The 20,772-nt window shown below is 50.1% G+C and overlaps 1 protein-coding gene across 1 annotated transcript; it reads left to right on the top strand.

Moving 5' to 3' along the window:
- The first annotated feature begins 18,371 nt into the window (after nt 1-18,371).
- LOC109733419 (mitogen-activated protein kinase kinase kinase 18) lies at nt 18,372-20,070 on the top strand. Its single transcript, XM_020292634.4, has one exon. It carries the CDS (start codon nt 18,568-18,570, stop codon nt 20,011-20,013), a length of 1,446 nt encoding a protein of 481 aa, XP_020148223.1. The 5' UTR covers nt 18,372-18,567; the 3' UTR covers nt 20,014-20,070.
- The last annotated feature ends 702 nt before the right edge of the window (nt 20,071-20,772 follow it).

Here is a 20,772-nt window from a genome sequence, read left to right as displayed (position 1 = left end):
ATTACCGAGTGGGCCCAGAGATACCTCTCCGTCATACGGAGTGACAAATCCCAGTCTCGATCCGTGTCAACCCAACAGACACTTTCAGAGATACCTGTAGTGTACCTTTATAGTCACCCAGTTACGTTGTGACGTTTGGTACACCCAAAGCACTCCTACGGCATCCGGGAGTTACACGATCTCATGGTCTAAGGAAATGATACTTGACATTGGAAAAGCTCTAGCAAACGAACTACATGATCTTTGTGCTATGCTTAGGATTGGGTCTTGTCCATCACATCATTCTCCTAATGATGTGATCCCGTTATCAATGACATCCAATGTCCATAGTCAGGAAACCATGAATATCTGTTGATCAACGAGCTAGTCAACTAGAGGCTCACTAGGGACATGTTGTGGTCTATGTATTCACACATGTATTACGATTTCCGGATAACACAATTATAGCATGAACAATAGACAATTATCATGAACAAGGAAATATAATAATAATAACCATTTTATTATTGCCTCTAGGGCATATTTCCAACACGAGTGAACTTCGTTTTCGATGAACTCGAGCTTGTCATCAAGATGACCATAAGCTCCAAAACTCACAAAGAGAAGAACCAAACAAGAACCAATAAAGATGATGCAAGGATGCAATGGTTTGAGCTCTCTATGAACGATACGATCAAGCTACTCATCGAGAGCCCCCCTTGATAGTACGGCAATCGATCCTATAACCCGGTCTCCCAACTACCATCATGAGACCGGTAAAATAGAAAACCTATCAAGAGCAAACATTTGCCTTGCACATGGTCCACTTGAGCTAGATGATGACGATCTTGAGTCCCTCAAGATGGACCACCTTTCTTGATTGCGTTGGCTCGATGAAGACTAGTTGATTGCTCCCCCATACTCCACTATGGGCGAGCCACCCTTCCGCACATCTTCACAAGTCCATTGTCACCACAATGGCTTCAAGCATTTGATCTCTTCGTGATGCTTTACTTGAACTTGCCCGCTTCACTTGAACTTGCACACCGCAACCTAACCCCACAAAGAACTCTCACGAAGACCATGGGTTATTACACAAAGCATAATTGACAATGCTTACCATACCATGGGATCGCTTGATCCCTCGGTACATCTTGTGCGCTTTGTGTGTTGATCAACTTGATTCACTCTTGACTTAGTCTTGATCAACCTTGACTCTTTCCAACTCTCTTCATTTGGATGATGTCTTGAAGGTAAACATGAATGATCACACAATCTTCTTCTTCAAGACATGCTTGCAATAAGCTCAACTCTCACATGACCAATCTTTGGATAATTCTTTAATAACACCTTGGTCACCACATAAACTCCTTGAAACCAACACATGGACTTCAAGAAATGCCTATGGACAAATCTGTTGGAAATATGCCCTAGAGGCAATAATAAATGGTTATTATTATATTTCTTTGTTCATGATAATTGTCTATTGTTCATGCTATAATTGTATTATCCGGAAATCGTAATACATGTGTGAATACATAGACCACAACGTGTCCCTAGTAAGCCTCTAGTTGACTAGCTCGTTGATCAACAGATAGTCATGGTTTCCTGACTATGGACATTGGATGTCATTGATAACGGGATCACATCATTAGGAGAATGATGTGATGGACAAGACCCAATCCTAAGCATAGCACAAAAGATCGTGTAGTTCGTTTGCTAGAGCTTTTCCAATGTCAAGTATCTTTTCCTTAGACCATGAGATCGTGCAACTCCCGGATGCCGTAGGAGTGCTTTGGGTGTGCCAAACGTCACAACGTAACTGGGTGACTATAAAGGTACACTACGGGTATCTCTGAAAGTGTCTGTTGGATTGACACGGATCGAGACTGGGATTTGCCACTCCGTATGACGGAGAGGTATCTCTGGGCCCACTCGGTAATGCATCATCATAATGAGCTCAATGTGGCTAAGGAGTTAGCCACGGGATCATGCATTACGGTACGAGTAAAGAGACTTGCCGGTAACGAGATTGAACAAGGTATTGGGATACCGACGATCGAATCTCGGGCAAGTAACATACCGATTGACAAAGGGAATTGTATACGGGATTGATTGAATCCTCGACATCGTGGTTCATCCGATGAGATCATCGTGGAACATGTGGGAGCCAACATGGGTATCCAGATCCCACTATTGGTTATTGACCGGAGAGGCGTCTCGGTCATGTCTGCATGTCTCCCGAACCCGTAGGGTCTACACACTTAAGGTTCGGTGACGCTAGGGTTGTAGAGATATGAGTATGCGGAAACCTGAAAGTTGTTCGGAGTCCCGGATGAGATCCCGGACGTCACGAGGAGTTCTGGAATGGTCCGGAGGTGAAGAATTATATATGGGAAGTCCAGTTTCGGCCACCGGGAAAGTTTCGGGGGTTATCGGTATTGTACCGGGACCACCGGAAGGGTCCCAGGGGTCCACCGGGTGGGGCCACCTATCCCGGAGGGCCCCATGGGCTGAAGTGGGAAGGGAACCAGCCCTTAGTGGGCTGGGGCACCCCCTTGGGCCTCCCCCTGCGCCTAGGGTTGGAAACCCTAGGGGTGGGGGGCGCCCCACTTGGCTTGTGGGGGAAGCCACCCCCTTTCCCCTTGGCCGGCGCCCCCCCCCCCCATGTAGATGGGTTCCAGGCCGGCGCCGCCCTCCCAGGGGGCCTATATATAGTGGGGGGAGGGAGGGCAGCAACACCACAGCCCCTGGCGCCTCCCTCTCCCCCTGCAACACCTCTCCCTCCCGCTAGTGCTTGGCGAAGCCCTGCCGGGATCCCGCTACATCCACCACCACGCCGTCGTGCTGCTGGATCTCCATCAACCTCTCCTTCCCCCTTGCTGGATCAAGAAGGAGGAGACGTCGCTGCTCCGTACGTGTGTTGAACGCGGAGGTGCCGTCCGTTCGGCACTCGGTCATCGATGATTTGGATCACGGCGAGTACGACTCCATCAACCCCGTTCATTGGAACGATTCCGCTCGCGATCTACAAGGGTATGTAGATGCACTCCTTTCCCCTCGTTGCTAGTATACTCCATAGATGGATCTTGGTGATGCGTCGGAAATTTTAAAATTCTGCTACGATCCCAACAGTGGCATCATGAGCCAGGCCTATGCGTAGTTACTATGCACGAGTAGAACACAAAGCAGTTGTGGGCGTAGATGTTGTCAATTCTTCTTGCCACTACTAGTCTTATCTTGTTTCGGGGGTATTGTGGGATGAAGCGGCCCGGACCGACCTTACACGTACGCTTACGTGAGACAGGTTCCACCGACTAACATGCACTAGTTGCATAAGGTAGCTAGCGGGTGTCTGTCTCTCCCACTTTAGTCGGAACGGATTCGATGAAAAGGGTCCTTATGAAGGGTAAATAGAAATTGGCACATCACGTTGTGGTTTTATGTAGGTAAGAAACGTTCTTGCTAGAAACCTATACAAGCCACGTAAAAACTTGCAACAACAATTAGAGGACGTCTAACTTGTTTTTGCAGCATGTGCCTTGTGATGTAATATGGCCAGAAGATGTGATGAATGATATATGTGATGTATGAGATTGATCATATTCTTGTAATAGGAATCACGACTTGCATGTCGATGAGTATGACAACCGGCATGAGCCATAGGAGTTGTCTTTATTTTTTGTATGACCTGCGTGTCATTGAATAACGCCATGAAAATTACTTTACTTTGTTGCTAAACGCGTTAGCCATAGAAGTAGAAGTAATCGTTGGCATGACAACTTCATGAAGACACAATGATGGAGATCATGATGATGGAGATCATGGTGTCATGCCGGTGACGAAGATGATCATGGTGCCCCGAAGATGGAGATCAAAGGAGCAAAATGATATTGGCCATATCATGTCACTATTTGATTGCATGTGATGTTTATCATGTTTTGCATCTTATTTGCTTAGAACGATGGTAGTAATAAGATGATCCCTTATAATAATTTCAAGAAAGTGTTCCCCCTAACTGTGCACCGTTGCGAAGGTTCGTTGTTTCGAAGCACCACGTGATGATCGGGTGTGATAGATTCTAACGTTCGCATACAACGGGTGTTGACGAGCCTAGCATGTATAGACATGGCCTCGGAACACACGCAATACACTTAGGTTGACTTGACGAGCCTAGCATGTACAGACATGGCCTCGGAACACGGAGGACCGAAAGGTCGAGCATGAGTCGTATAGAAGATACGATCAACATGGAGATGTTCACCGATCTTGACTAGTCCGTCTCACGTGATGATCGGAGACGGCATAGTTAACTCGGATCATGTTTCACTTAGCTGACTGGAGGGATGTCTATCTGAGTGGGAGTTCATTGAATAATTTGATTATATGAACTTAATTATCATGAACTTAGTCTAAAATCTTTACAATATGTCTTGTAGATCAAATGGCCCACGTTGTCCTCAACTTCAACGCGTTCCTAGAGAAAACCAAGCTGAAAGATGATGGCAGCAACTATACGGACTGGGTCCGGAACCTGAGAATCATCCTCATAGCTGCCAAGAAAGATTATGTCCTAGAAGCACCGCTACGTGAAGCACCCATCCTAGAGAACCAAGATGTTATGAACGCTTGGCAATCACGTGCTGATGATTACTCCCTCGTTCAGTGCGGCATGCTTTACAGCTTAGAACCGGGGCCCCAAAAGCGTTTTGAGAAGCATGGAGCATATGAGATGTTCGAAGAGCTGAAAATGGTTTTCCAAGCTCATGCCCGAGTCGAGAGATATGAAGTCTCCGACAAGTTCTTCAGCTGTAAAATGGAGGAAAATAGTTCTGTTAGTGAGCACATACTCAGAATGTCTGGGTTACACAGCCGCTTGTCTCAGCTGGGAGTTAATCTCCCGGATGACGTGGTCATTGACAGAATCCTTCAGTCGCTTCCACTGAGCTACAAGAGCTTTGTGATGAACTTCAATATGCAGGGGATGGAAAAGACCATTCCTGAGGTATATTCAATGTTGAAATCAGCAGAGGTGGAAATCAAAAAGGAACATCAAGTGTTGATGGTGAATAAAACCACTAAGTTCAAGAAGGGCAAGGGTAAGAAGAACTTCAAGAAGGACGGGAAGGGAGTTGCCGCGCCCGGTAAGCCAGTTGCCGGGAAGAAGTCAAAGAATGGACCCAAGCCTGAGACTGAGTGCTTTTATTGCAAGGGAAGTGGTCACTGGAAGCGGAACTGCCCCAAATACTTAGCGGACAAGAAGGCCGGCAACACCAAAGGTATATGTGATATACATGTAATTGATGTGCACCTTACCAGTACTCGTAGTAGCTCCTGGATATTTGATACCGGTGCGGTTGCTCATATTTGTAACTCAAAACAGAAGCTGCGGAATAAGCGGAGACTGGCGAAGGACGAGGTGACGATGCGCGTCGGGAATGGTTCCAAGGTCGATGTGATCGCCGTCGGCACGCTGCCTCTGCATTTACCTACGGGATTAGTTTTAAACCTCAATAATTGTTATTTAGTGCCAGCTTTGAGCATGAACATTGTATCTGTATCTCGTTTAATTCGAGATGGCTACTCATTTAAATCCGAGAATAATGGTTGTTCTATATGAGAGATATGTTTTATGGTCATGCCCCGCTGGTCAATGGTTTATTCTTGATGAATCTCGAACGTGATGTTACACATATTCATAGTGTGAATACCAAAAGATGTAAAGTTTATAACGATAGTCCCACATACTTGTGGCACTGCCGCCTTGGTCACATTGGTGTCAAGCGCATGAAGAAGCTCCATGCAGATGGACTTTTGGAGTCTCTTGATTATGAATCATTTGACACGTGCGAGCCATGCCTCATGGGTAAGATGACCAAGACTCCGTTCTCCGGAACAATGGAGCGAGCAACCAACTTATTGGAAATCATACATACCGATGTGTGCGGTCCAATGAGTGTTGAGGCTCGCGGAGGATATCGTTTGTTCTCACTCTCACTGATGACTTAAGTAGATATGGGTATGTCTACCTAATGAAACACAAGTCTGAAACCTTTGAAAAGTTCAAGGAATTTCAGAGTGAGGTTGAGAATCAACGTGACAGGAAAATAAAGTTCTTACGATCAGATCGTGGTGGGGAATATTTAAGTCACGAATTTGGTACGCACTTAAAGAAATGTGGAATCGTTTCACAACTCACGCCGCCTGGAACACCTCAGCGAAATGGTGTGTCCGAACGTCGGAATCGCACTCTATTGGATATGGTGCGATCTATGATGTCTCTTACCGATCTACCGCTCTCATTTTGGGGCTATGCTTTAGAGACTGCCGCATTCACTTTAAATAGGGCTCCGTCGAAATCCAGTGAGACGACACTGTATGAATTATGGTTTGGGAAGAAACCTAAGCTGTCGTTTCTAAAAGTTTGGGGATGCGATGCTTATGTCAAGAAACTTCAACCTGAAAAGCTCGAACCCAAATCGGAAAAATGCGTCTTCATAGGATACCCTAAGGAAACTATTGGGTATACCTTCTACCTCAGATCCGAAGGCAAGATCTTCGTTGGCAAGAACGGGTCCTTTCTGGAGAAAGAGTTTCTCTCGAAAGAATTAAGTGGGAGGAAAGTGGAACTTGATGAGGTGATAGTCACCCCTTCCAAACCGGAAAGTAGCGCAGCGCGGGAAGATATTCCTGTGGTGCCTACACCGACTGGGGAGGAAGTTAATGATGATGATCATGAAGCTTCGGATCAAGTTACTGCTGAACTTCGTAGGTCCACAAGGACACGTTCCGCACCAGAGTGGTACGGCAACCCTGTCCTGGAAATCAAGTTGTTAGACAACGGTGAACCTTCGAACTATGAAGAAGCGATGGCGGGCCCGGATTCCGACAAATGGCTAGAAGCCATGAAATCCGAGATAGGATCCATGTATGAGAACGAAGTATGGACTTTGACTGACTTGCCCGATGATCGGCGAGCCATAGAAAATAAATGGATCTTTAAGAAGAAGACAGACGCGGATGGTAATGTGACCATCTATAAGGCTCGACTTGTCGCTAAGGGTTATCGACAAGTTCAAGGGGTTGACTACGATGAGACTTTCTCACCCGTAGCGAAGCTGAAGTCCGTCCGAATCATGTTAGCAATTGCCGCATTCTATGATTATGAGATATGGCAAATGGACGTCAAAACGGCATTCCTTAACGGCTTCCTTAAAGAAGAATTGTATATGATGCAGCCGGAAGGTTTTGTCGATCCTAAGAATGCTAACAAGGTATGCAAGCTCTAGCGCTCAATCTATGGGCTGGTGCAAGCATCTCGAGTTGGAACATTCGCTTTGATGAGATGATCAAAGCGTTTGGGTTTACACAGACTTATGGAGAAGCCTGTGTTTACAAGAAAGTGAGTGGGAGCTCTGTAGCATTTCTCATATTATATGTGGATGACATACTATTGATGGGAAATGATATAGAATTCTTGGAAAGTATAAAGGCCTATTTGAATAAGTGTTTTTCAATGAAGGACCTTGGAGAAGCTGCTTATATATTAGGCATCAAGATCTATAGAGATAGATCAAGACGCCTCATTGGTCTTTCACAGAGTACGTACCTTGACAAGATATTGAAGAAGTTCAATATGGATCAGTCCAAGAAGGGGTTCTTGCCTGTATTGCAAGGTGTGCAATTGAGCACGGCTCAATGCCCGACCACGGCAGAAGATAGAGAAAAGATGAGTGTCATCCCCTATGCCTCGGCCATAGGGTCTATTATGTATGCCATGCTGTGTACCAGACCTGATGTAAACCTTGCCGTAAGTTTGGTAGGAAGGTACCAAAGTAATCCCGGCATGGAACACTGGACAGCGGTCAAGAATATCCTGAAGTACCTGAAGAGGACTAAGGATATGTTTCTCGTTTATGGAGGTGACGAAGAGCTCGTCGTAAAGGGTTACGTCGACGCTAGCTTCGACACAGATCTGGATGACTCGAAGTCACAAACCGGATACGTGTATATTTTGAATGGAGGAGCAGTAAGCTGGTGCAGTTGCAAGCAAAGCGTCGTGGCAGGATCTACATGTGAAGCGGAGTACATGGCGGCCTCAAAGGCAGCACAGGAAGCAGTCTGGATAAAGGAGTTCATTACCGACCTAGGGGTGATTCCCAATGCGTCGGGCCCGATGACTCTCTTCTGTGACAACACTGGAGCTATTGCCCTTGCCAAGGAGCCCAGGTTTCACAGGAAGACCAGGCATATCAAGCGTCGCTTCAACTCCATTCGTGAAAGTGTTCAAAATGGAGACATAGATATTTGTAAAGTACATACGGATCTGAATGTAGCAGATCCGTTGACTAAACCTCTCCCTAGAGCAAAACATGATCAACACCAGGACGCTATGGGTGTTCGATTCATCACAATGTAACTAGATTATTGACTCTAGTGCAAGTGGGAGACTGTTGGAAATATGCCCTAGAGGCAATAATAAATGGTTATTATTATATTTCTTTGTTCATGATAATTGTCTATTGTTCATGCTATAATTGTATTATCCGGAAATCGTAATACATGTGTGAATACATAGACCACAACGTGTCCCTAGTAAGCCTCTAGTTGACTAGCTCGTTGATCAACAGATAGTCATGGTTTCCTGACTATGGACATTGGATGTCATTGATAACGGGATCACATCATTAGGAGAATGATGTGATGGACAAGACCCAATCCTAAGCATAGCACAAAAGATCGTGTAGTTCGTTTGCTAGAGCTTTTCTAATGTCAAGTATCTTTTCCTTAGACCATGAGATCATGCAACTCCCGGATGCCGTAGGAGTGCTTTGGGTGTGCCAAACGTCACAACGTAACTGGGTGACTATAAAGGTACACTACGGGTATCTCTGAAAGTGTCTGTTGGGTTGACATGGATCGAGACTGGGATTTGCCACTCCGTATGACGGAGAGGTATCTCTGGGCCCACTCGGTAATGCATCATCATAATGAGCTCAATGTGGCTAAGGAGTTAGCCACGGGATCATGCATTGCGGTACGAGTAAAGAGACTTGCCGGTAACGAGATTGAACAAGGTATTGGGATACCGACGATCGAATCTCGGGCAAGTAACATACCGATTGACAAAGGGAATTGTATACGGGATTGATTGAATCCTCGACATCGTGGTTCATCCGATGAGATCATCGTGGAACATGTGGGAGCCAACATGGGTATCCAGATCCCGCTGTTGGTTATTGACCGGAGAGGCGTCTCGGTCATGTCTGCATGTCTCCCGAACCCGTAGGGTCTACACACTTAAGGTTCGGTGACGCTAGGGTTGTAGAGATATGAGTATGCGGAAACCCAAAAGTTTTTCAGAGTCCCGGATGAGATCCCGGACGTCACGAGGAGTTCCGGAATGGTCCGGAGGTGAAGAATTATATATGGGAAGTCCAGTTTCGGCCACCAGGAAAGTTTCGGGGGTTATCGGTATTGTACCGGGACCACCGGAAGGGTCCCGGGGGTCCACCGGGTGGGGCCACCTATCCCGGAGGGGCCCATGGGCTGAAGTGGGAAGGGAACCAGCCCTTAGTGGGCTGGGGCGCCCCCCTTGGGCCTCCCCCTGCGCCTAGGGTTGGAAACCCTAGGGGTGGGGGCGCCCCACTTGGCTTGGGGGGAAGCCATCCCCCCTTTCCCCCTGGCCGCCGCCCCCCCCCCCATGTAGATGGGTTCTAGGCCGGCGCCCCCCCTCCCAGGGGGCCTATATATAGTGGGGGGAGGGAGGGCAGCAACACCGCAGCCCCTGGCGCCTCCCTCTCCCCCTGCAACACCTCTCCCTCCCGCTAGTGCTTGGCGAAGCCCTGCCGGGATCCCGCTACATCCACCACCACGCCGTCGTGCTGCTGGATCTCCATCAACCTCTCCTTCCCCCTTGCTGGATCAAGAAGGAGGAGACGTCGCTGCTCCGTACGTGTGTTGAACGCGGAGGTGCCGTCCGTTCGGCACTCGGTCATCGGTGATTTGGATCACGACGAGTACGACTCCATCAACCCCGTTCATTGGAACGCTTCCGCTCGCGATCTACAAGGGTATGTAGATGCACTCCTTTCCCCTCGTTGCTAGTATACTCCATAGATGGATCTTGGTGATGCGTAGGAAATTTTAAAATTCTGCTACGATCCCCAACAAAATCCTTCAAATATAACTCAAGGCAACCATTAGTCCATAGAGATTGTCATCAATTACGAAAACCAAACATGGGGGCACCGCATGTTCTTTCAGATGCATAAGTTATCAGGGTTGTGATGTGTGAGTATCATGCTATTCACACAAAAGTTCGTCAACCCCCCCCCCCCTTCGGTCACCAAAGTTACCAGTACAGGGGTAAATAAGTTATCGGGTCTGCAATATGTGAGTTATCATGCTATTCACAGAAGTTACCGGGGGATAATTAATCAACTCCTCAAAGAAAAAAGAAAAAGGAAGCAACATGGAATGGTCAAATAGTATGATGTGCATTCTTTTGCACATCAAATAGTCTAGCTGAGCTGGTTAGTGTTTGTTTCACATTAGCTGCTTGGCGTGTGTTCAATTCCGATATTTAGCATCATTTTTTTTTGACTAAAAAGGGTGTGCCAATAGATCTAGCGCCCAAATAAATGACTGACCCAATCCAGAGAAAAAATCACGGCAGTTAATGCTATAGTCTCCGGATTTCCTCCCACTAAATTCGCCATCAAGTTAGCAAGTCGTACATTTTAAATTTTGAACAAAGAGCCAGTATGCAATACATCCATAGTCTGGACACTTTTGACAACAACAAAGTTTGGGCGAGTTGGTTACTGGGGTGGTGCACGTGCAGGAGGTCGTACGTGCCTGTCGCTAAATTCCTGCCGGCAGGAAATTAGCTTTTCCGTTTATAAAAAATATGATACATCCAGGCGTACTCTAAAAGAAAAAAAGGAAGAAAAATACAGTGACACGCCCGGCCTCCTCGAAAGAAAGAGCAACAAGGGCAAGCAAAGAGAACCAGCAAGGCCGAGTTTTTGGAAGGTTGAGATCTCTTCTGGTGCGTATCTATCCGGCTGTGTCAGGCCAAATCTGATATTGCACTCAATAAGGCTAATAAGTTTTTATATAAGCCAACGATTAAGCTGAGTTGACTTTGTATTTTGAGGATGCAATATTCATTCCAGCTATCCACCTGTATTATATCACTCCACTCAACTTAGCTTGGACCCAAGTTCGATCTGAAAATTCTTACCCAGCAGCCTGCATTATGGGAAGCGCCCATACTTGGTCGGCTCAAAGTTGACCGGAATCATCATGCCCTACTGGTTGATGATGCTGCAATCAGCTAAGGCTAGCCATAGTAAGGGTAACATAACCGGTAACATGCACTTGAGACTAGCAAACATGCTTATGTGGCACACAATTAAATAAGAGAGAGGGTTATAGTAACATAGGTAGATACCGTATCATGTTAAATGCTATGCTACTTTGTGTCATGCATGACAATAAATATGGTAATCTATGATACTACTTTATGATACCATGCACTATGAAGGTAGTATCATATGCATGATACTAGTATATGTTACTCCCCACTATGAGTAGCCTAAGCAGCCCTCATCAGCACTTCAACTGGAAGTGCCTTCTCTAGTCTAGAGAAGAGAAAATCCATGTTCATCCGGACGCGGAGTTTCTGCACCCGAGCTCAAATGAGCTTGGGTGAACAGTAAAATCAAAACTAAATCAAAAAAATTCAAAAAAAATCCAATTTTTTTGCAAAAATTCGTCATGAAATCACATTCCTAGAAGGCATGGCAAAAATAAAAATAAAAACAGTACTCTGAAAAAGCTACTTTTAAAAGCATTTTGAAGCACTTAATTTGTTTTTTTTTGCCACGCCTTACAGGAATGTTATTTCATGATGAAATTTTGCAGGCACTTAGAACTTTTGTTAATGTTTCTCTCAAAAAAATTTGGAAATTTTTTAAATTTTTTTGATTTTACTGTTCACCGAGCTCAAATGAGCTCGGGAGCAGAAAGGCACTTTCGTGTGGCAAAAATTATAAATTTGACCTGTGACGAAAAGAATTCACAAAGTGAACTGTTTTTGAAAAAATTTCACTCCACTGACCCTTTTATGTAGCGCCTGACAGTAAGGCGTCACACTATACTGTGCAGCGCCTGACTGACAAGCGCTACACACCTAGCCAGCGTCGAACCTCGAATTGCCTGAAAATTCTAAGTTAATGTACAATGCCTAAAAGCTAGGCGCTACACTATACTAGGCGCTACACTGATGTCACTCATGCATGCAGTATGTTGCTGTAGGCCCTACGAGGCTGTGGCCACGCATGCACGCACACGGCATGCATGCACGTGATTTGGTGATCCGTCCGTTGCGTGTAGTGCGTCGGTACATGATCTGCTTTGTCCCTCGTGTAGCTGTTAGTGCAGCGCCCAGACGCTAGGCGGTACACCGTATAGTGTAGCGCCTAACTTTTAGGCGTTGCACGTTGATTTATGAATTTTCAGGCAGTCCGAGGTGTGACATAGGGTAGGCGTGTAGCGCCTGTTAGTTAGACGCTGCACAGTGTAGTGTGGCGCCTGGCTGACGGGCGTTACACGAAAGGGTCAGCGAAATGAATTTTTTTTCAAGAACAGTTCATTTAGTGAATTCATTTCATCTACAGGTCAAATTTGTAGTTTTTACCCTTTCGTGTTCATCTGTCGTAGTAACTGAAAACTAGACTCCCAGTGGCTGCTCTGCTCTGTTTTCCAGGTGCCTCAGCCTCAGGTCATGTTCGTTTTTCCGTTAACAAGTGCGTCGGAGAGCGTGAGCAACGGTTTCCTCGATCGATCTTTCCCCTTTTCTCTCCGGAATTCAGTTGGTCAACTTGGAGTAGCTGTTGAAAGCAATTGCAAGTTGGAGGAATATACCGGCACAGAAAAGATGTGCGAATTGTTGGGATAGATACTACTACTACTGCCCCGTGTGATCAAACTGACATGGCTGGTTTTATCTCTTCATTCACTGCCGCCAACCGGATATCTGTCTGTCTGTGCAAGACCAAGCAACCCCGTTCCACTCGTCAACATAACAAATAACAGTTTTCTGAGACTTCTTTAATATCCGCACAAGTGTGATGTGACAGTGACATGGACTATCGGAAAGGAGCCGACCTTCCCCTTTAATTTCCTTTTCTGGTTTGTGGTTTCTAGAGAAAAGATTTGGCGCATCGTGGTACGTCGTATGCCATGCTGAATTATCCGTCCCGAGCTACCAAATTGACGTGTGTGTGTGTGTGCTAGTAGGAGGCACTAGCCTAACCTAATTGCAGCAACAAGTTGACGTGACCCGGGAAGAAGGATTTATGGGGGCAAGTAGTGAAAAAACTGGTGGTGGGACTGGGACGGATGGATGATGCAGGAAGGAAGGCAGGCAGGCGAGCGGGACAGCGGCTTTGCGGCTGGGCGGTGCCGTGCATCTCATCCTGCACTCGCAACTCGCAAAACAGCTTCGGTTTTCCTGGTTGCACCCGGTCATTTCGGATCACAGCGCATGCGTCACATGCGCATAGCCCCGTCCCCGGAGCGGAAAGATCCGCCGCCGTTTCTTCACGCTTCACGGGCCGTGCCTGCGCGGAGTGGATGGATGGATGTGGCAACTCGCACGCGCCGTTTATAGCGGATTGGAATGGATTGGATTGGATGCTAGTTGTTGCCGGTATGCGAGAGCTGGCTATGGTAATCCGGCACGAAACCCTGTCACCTGTGTCTGACCCGGCAGGCCAAGGTGTACTCTACGTGGGTAGACAGACCATGCCTCCTCCCTGCTGCCGGCTGGTCTTGAGACTTGAATGATGAGGGTCAATAATCATGTTTACTTTCTGGATGGGGTAGCTAGTACTAGCTCCGAAGCACGTCTCTTGAGCGAAATCTTGCCACATTGGACAAGTATCAGACACGCCGAGCTGTCAGACGTGTTATCAAGTCATCACGGAACGAAGCATGGCATCCAACCAGTAGTGCTCCCTCCCGTCAGCGAGCAATAGCTGTCTGTGCTGCTTGTACAGTTTTGGGGCGGCGTTCTTTGGTTAAATTGGACGGATGGTCGTGTGGCCTTACCGGCGAGCAGTGCTGTTCCTCTGTCCAGCCAAGAGTCGGCCGGTAAAGCAATCCACAAGCTAGTGCTGCGTTTTTCACGTAACACTGACTGACGGGGACAGCATACGCATCGTTATCAGAACACGGCAAGAAACAGGGGGTCCGAGGCCCCAAACACGGCACGAGAGACCTTGCTTTCGCCACGGTGCCGCTCACGTGACGCCAACATGGCAGCATCCACGGAGCAAAATACGGTGCCTGCGTGACGCGCCGGCTCGCCACGGTCCACAAACGCTGCCGCGCGCCGTTGCGGCCGCACATGCCGTATCGGCATCGGCATCGGCATCGGCACCCTCGCTCGCCCGCACCAGCGTCAAAACTGGCACGAAAACGACGGGGCGGTGATCCAGGAGGACGGCGGGCAGGCGGGCGGTTCGGCACGGGCACGATCGCGCGGCACCGCCCCGGCGATTCCTCACCCTGGTCCTGGGCTGTCGGCTCCCGTTGCGTTCCGCCAACCCCACGTTTCCCTGCCCCCGCCGGTGCCAGGCCGTCCAGAGACACCCCGCCGCGGTGCACTCCCTCTCCCTCTGCTGCGTCGCCGACTGATCGACCTCGCGCTCTGTCACGCCGACGCCGTGGGCGCGGCGCAACGAGTGCACCCCACACGTTAACGTCTTCTGGGCTACGGTGTGTTTCTTGCCGCGCCGGTCGGCCGAGGCTGATCGGTCGGCAGCTACGACCTACGTGCGCGGCGGATGTCCCATGCTCGCGTCGTGCCGACTTGTGGGAAGGAAAGGCTTTGGATTGACTGTTTCCGTCGGGCGGTCGGTCGGTCGTGGAAAGGACTGGTCGTGCATGCATGCACTAGTCCGATGTATGCACCGTAGCAGTAGTCCCTATCTTTGGCATGGGGTTAGTGCTGAGAACCTGGCTTTGCGTTGTCATGGGTTAAGTTGCACATTCACGCGGATTGTTTATTAATGAGAAACAGCTATTCCTTCCCTGGATTAGCCAAATTAATTAAGCACCTGCTAGCGGCTCTGGCTTGTCCTGGATGGGATGGAGGGGAGGCAGCTCCTCCGGAAAGCGATCGATGCCCAAAAGTAATTTGACCAGCAAAGATGTACCACTACTGTATGACTTTGTGACAGCCATCCTTCCCAGTTTCCAGTTAGGTTGACAGATATAGTTGATTAAGTAGCCATAAAAGGTGATGGCATCTTAGCTAATGCCAGAGCAGGTAGCGTACAAGTACAACAGAAGCCACAAGGGATCGAAGGGTGTGAAAACTGGAGCAGTGATATCTTCCTACGTTACAAGTTGTGCGGGCTGATTGAATCATGGCATTCATGTCTGGTGCTTCTTTGCTGGGCGTCCTCACCACGCAGAAGAAAGAAAGAATCATAGCAGCAGATCTTATCCTACGCACGCATACGGGAGGCGAGTATGGGGAATTCAAGTTGATGGCATCAACAGCTAAACCCGCAACACATATAAAGGTCAAGATGAGGAGCGAATGAATGCCTAGCATCTCTTTTTCTTAGCCGCAGCGTCTGGGTCCATGGATAGATGGATAGGTTGGATATATGTGCCCTGCCCCGGCCGTAATAACGAAGCTGTTATCTCGCTCGCACAGCCGGAAGAGATGTGCACGGACTCCGGTCTCATGATCCGCACATGCGCTGCCCGGCCGGCGTCGTGCCAATGCGCACCCCCTCCACGATAAGCTTGATCGAAGCAGAGGTGTGTGTGGATTTCGTAGTAGTATACTGTATAACCTTGCGGTGTTTGCTTCCCAAACGGGGCGCATCAGTTGTGCATACATACAGATTATAGAGAATCAATGTTGCCTCCATATCATTGCTAATCACTCCGCATCATTGGTCTGGAATCTCTCTCTGGGTTATGAGCTTCAAATGATTGCCAACTAGTCCTACTACGCAAATTACAATTATTAGTACAGTATGACCCGGGAGAAGCGCCGCGGCCGCCTAGGGTTTCCCTTCCTCGCTGCGCTTCCCCTCGCTGCCGACGGGCGGCGGGGCTTCTCGTCGCCTGATCTGCGAGGTGGGATGCGGGGATCCTTCTCCTGAACAGCGCCGTAGGGCAGCATGTCGCTTCCATCCCGGCGCCTTCCTCCGACGCCTTGCTAGCTCGACGTCGCGGCATCCATTGCGGTGGCTGTCTGGCGTCCCTGGCATGGGCGCTGAATCCTGACGACGGATCTGGGTGCGGCCAGATTGGATCGGGGATGGAGGCTAAGGACATGGGAGTGGCCGGTGGCCCTGCGGGATGGCGGTGGTGTTGCATCTTGTGGCTAGGCTCCGCCGGTGAGGTGTGGCAGGGTGACATGTGCATCTGACCAGAGCGTGGAGGCGTGAGGTGCTATGGTGGTGGCTGAAGTACCAACGTTGCTGAGGTGCTGGGGATGGTCGAGATCCGGAGCACAAGATGCTGGATGGAGGTTCATCGAGCAGATGCGAGTGAAAGCCCTGCTTTCGGCTATGTGCCAAGGCCGGCGATAGCGAAGCTTTACGGTGTTGTCCCCTTTTTGAAGGCATTGTCGTGGAGAAGCTCAAGACTTCTATCCGCTATGTTCGGGGGAAACCCTAGATCGGTCGATCGGATTATGACGACGCTCTTGTGTTGTTCCCCCTTGGGGGCGTCATTCTTGGAGATGTGCACGAGCTCGAGGGACCAATGGATGGCATCTACGGTGGAGCAGCGTTTCCTGTGACGCATTGATGTCGCGGAGTCTCGGCGGCGTGGTGCTATAGGGTCTCGGCAACGGATGTGTGATGATAAGCGCGCGTAGGGAGGTGGCGTTGTCGGGCGCCGTGGGGCATCGACGGCAAGCCTGTGGCAAGGTCAATGCGTCAGTACCTGCTTTGAAGATGGATCGGTGGAAAACGGCGGCGACGACCTCTGAGAGTGTGTTGAACCGGTGTGTGCTCCAGACCTAGTATGAGGTTTGGTTGGAGCCCCCGGCTTTAGATGTTAGGTTTTGGTGCGAGGTCTATTTGATGTTCGGTCCGGACTTTCGACATCTCTACATCGACTGGATTGGTGGCTTTAGACGTACCGATGTATTATTTTGTAATGTCTTTGTGAATAATTAATAAAATAGCTGCATGCATTGTCCCGGGATCATCCTCTTGTTAGAAAAATAAGCGTGTCAAATTAAGCGACGCAAACCAGAAATACCCATGGCATCACTGTAAGCTGCTGCCTCTTCGATATCGCACGCACTGGTTGCTAGCATGCTACTACTAGTAGGTCAGTGGGCGCGGGCCTCGCTTTGGGCGGCTGTGTGGCTCGGCCGCGCGCACGTCCGCCGCGGCGCCAATGGGACGGACGGACGGCGACCCGCCGGTTAGATGCCGCGACGCGACGCGATGCCCAGGAGCCACCGATCCCACACGAGTCGTATCCCAGCCCCAGGCCACAGCTTTTCGCCAGTGCGCTCTGCGTGTTTTCTTTCTTTCCCCCGCGTAGCCATCCCTCCCCTCTCCTTGGCGCCGGGCCACTCGTGTCCTTCCATGTCACCACACCCTTGTGTGCTCCGGTGGCCATGTCAGCAGCGAAGATCGAGCTCCAGATGAGTGGGGTAACGGGAGTGTGGCGTGCTCTGTTTTTGTGCTGCTCTCGTTTATCTATCCATCCTCTCGCCAATATATTTTGGAGGCACGTCAGATATCACGAGAAATATTTTGGGGGCCACACCCCGAGTGGTCTCTTGGATGCGAGCGTAGTTACGTGTGGACAACTGAGTCCGGTACACCATATAGCGTGATGTGTATAGATAGATGTACTGTACCGGTGCTCAAGGACATGCCAAGATTTTTTTTATTTTTTACAAGATCAAAAACTTGCTTCAAGTCATGATAACTTAATAACAGGATGAAAAAAAGGGAACATATGGCAATGCAGTGCACCCTCGACTATTCCTGATTCGCAATGTTCAAACCAAAGGTGCGTGCGTTGATGACACCCATCCATATATCCAAACCGAACCGTGATCCATCAAAGTGGCCCAAATGGCCGATCGCCCATGTGGCCTCAACGGAGCGGCACAGCCCCGAAGACGATAACAGCGCAAGTTGCACACCACTCGCTCTCCCACGCAAAGCCAACAACAACAAGAGGAGAGAGGCCTACTGCTACTGCTAGTCGATCGAATTATTCCGTGATAGTATTATATGGAACCCGGAAAGAAAGAAATATTCGGGCAGGGCAATTTAATATCCCATCCGCGCAACATGCGAATCGGGAGCAAATCGCTGCCAAAAGTAAACCCGCCCAAGAAAAACCCGATGCAGCGCCGGAAACCCCACACCTATATATACGCCACCCTCACGCTTGCCCTCTTCTTGCAACTCCTCACACCTTCTGCTCCTCTCCCTTTATTCACTCCTCACCTCCGCACACACTCTGTTTCTCTCTGAGCTCCTCTGTTTCACTGCCCACTCGTCGTCGTCCATCAAGATGGAGTGGACGCGCGGGAAATGCATCGGGAAGGGCGCGTTCGGCACCGTGCACTTGGCCGTCCACAGGGCCACCGGCCGCGCCTTCGCGGTCAAGTCGGTCGACGCCAAGGGAGGCGCGCCGGCGGCCGCGATGGCGTGCCTGGAGACCGAGATAAGGATCTTGAGGCGGCTGTGCTCTCCGTACGTCGTGGCGTACATCGGCGATGACGCCACGGCCGCGTCCAGGAACCTGCACATGGAGCTCGTCTCGGGCGGGAGCGCGGCGGATGCGGCGGTGGCGAGGGGCGCGGCCGGCCTTGACGAGCGCGCGGCGCGGTGCGTCCTGCGGCGGGTGGCCGCCGCCCTGCACTACCTTCACGACGTCGCCGGGGTCGTGCACGGGGACGTGAAGGGGAAGAACGTGCTCGTCGGCGGCGACGGTGCCGGGTACGGCGGCTCGAAGCTCGCCGATTTCGGCGCGGCGAGGCTGGTTTCGGAGCCGGCGCCGCGAGGGCCCCGTGGGACCCCGGCGTGGATGGCGCCGGAGGTGGCCCGCGGCGGCGCGTCGACGCCGGCGTCCGACGTGTGGTCGCTCGGGTGCACGGCGGTGGAGCTGCTCACCGGGAAGCGGCCGTGGTCGGAAATCGGCGGCGCCCTCGAGGTCGGCGAGCTGCTGCTCCACATCGGTTACGGCGGGGAGCGGCCAGAGCTCCCCGCGTGCCTCTCCGACTCCTGCAGCGACTTCCTCGACAAGTGCCTCCGCCGCGACGCTGGCGAGCGGTGGAGCTGCGAGCAGCTCCTGCGCCACCCCTTCCTCTCCGCGGACCCCCACGACGCCGGCGAGCCGTCGCCGTCCCCGTCCCCGCGAGCGGTTCTTGACTGGGCGGCGTCGGACTCGGACTCCGATGCGTCGTCCGACATCGAGGAGGAGGTGATCATGGCGAGCGCCAAGGGGAGGATTGCCGAATTGGCATCAGACAGGCCGCGCCCAAGCTGGGTGCGCGAGTTGGAGGACGGCCCCACCTGGGCGCCCGACACTTGGGCCCCACCGCCCAGTCTCGAGACGTCAACCGATGTAGTAGTACTGCCACTGGTACCATCGCCATCCGACGCCGCCACAGTCGCTGGCGCGGGAAATGGCGGCGCCGGTGGGCCCGCCGTGAGCCGTGACGGCGTCCTCGTGACCGGCGGGAGCGACGGCGGCTCCTGCCGTGTCCACGGCCGTTGCTGGCGCGACGATCGCTGTGGGTGCCATAAATGTGGGTCTGGGTTTGATCGGCCTCCTGGTTGGCCGCCGCTGGCCGTTGCGTCCGTGCTGGTGTCATGTATTCTCTCGCATTTGATTCAATCAAAGATTTTGTTTCAGCAAGCAGCCAGTGAATTGATATTTTTCATTACAGTTGCTGGTTCGGTTTTTTACAGCACAGTTTCTGGTTCATGTTTCTTTGGTGGTTTTGACTTTTGATATTGCTGCTACTAGTTGGGTGAGAGAGCCGGCCAAGATAAGTTGGTCAGCAGCGCGTGTGGTGTGTTTGCTCCCCTTCTTCTTTGCCAATGCCAGCCTTGCCTTGCCTTGCCGCGAGCAGTGTGCGGGTGCAATGCGAACCCGTCGCTTGCCTTCAGATGTTGCCTTTTTCGCGAATACGGAGAGCTTGCGTATTGATAGAAGAAACAAAATGAGTATAAATAAAGGATACAACACATGACATGAACACATACATGCGTGAACATGATGTCCAGAGCAGAGAAACAAGGGATGCTCGGCCCGAATGAAGGGTACAACACAGCTAAACCTACAAAACCCGACCCAAGGGCGGCAATGCCTAACCAACAAGAGCACCAGCATTGAGGCAGGGTGGTCCGCTATCACCATACCTCTTCTTGCTATGCACAGAGGGGTTGAATGCATTGCTGACACATGCCGAGGAAAACGAAAACATATCAGGAGTTAAAGTATGTAGGGACGCCCCGCCAGTCACAAATCTTCTCTTTGCGGATGATTCATTGATCTTGATGAAAGCCAATCAGCATAGTGCGGCGGCCCTGAAATCAGCATTAGATTTATATTATGCGGCGTCGGGACAACTGGTAAGTGTGGAAAAATCTAGCATTTTTTTAGTCCTAATACAACGGTTGAGATCAGGGAACAAATGTGTACAACGCTGAATATAATGACGGAGGCAATGAATGATAAATACCTGGGTTTACCAGCCAACGTGGGTGC

This window comes from Aegilops tauschii, chromosome 4 (assembly GCF_002575655.3).
Source record: "Aegilops tauschii subsp. strangulata cultivar AL8/78 chromosome 4, Aet v6.0, whole genome shotgun sequence".
In the NCBI taxonomy this organism is placed as follows: domain Eukaryota; kingdom Viridiplantae; phylum Streptophyta; class Magnoliopsida; order Poales; family Poaceae; genus Aegilops; species Aegilops tauschii.
The sequence above is the reverse complement of the archived record's forward strand: the minus strand, read 5'-3'. Positions and strand labels throughout refer to the sequence as shown.

Coding starts and splice junctions, on each gene's coding strand:
- LOC109733419 (XM_020292634.4), top strand. CDS start 18,568: ATGGAGTGGACGCGCGGGAAATGCATCGGGAAGGGCGCGTTCGGCACC.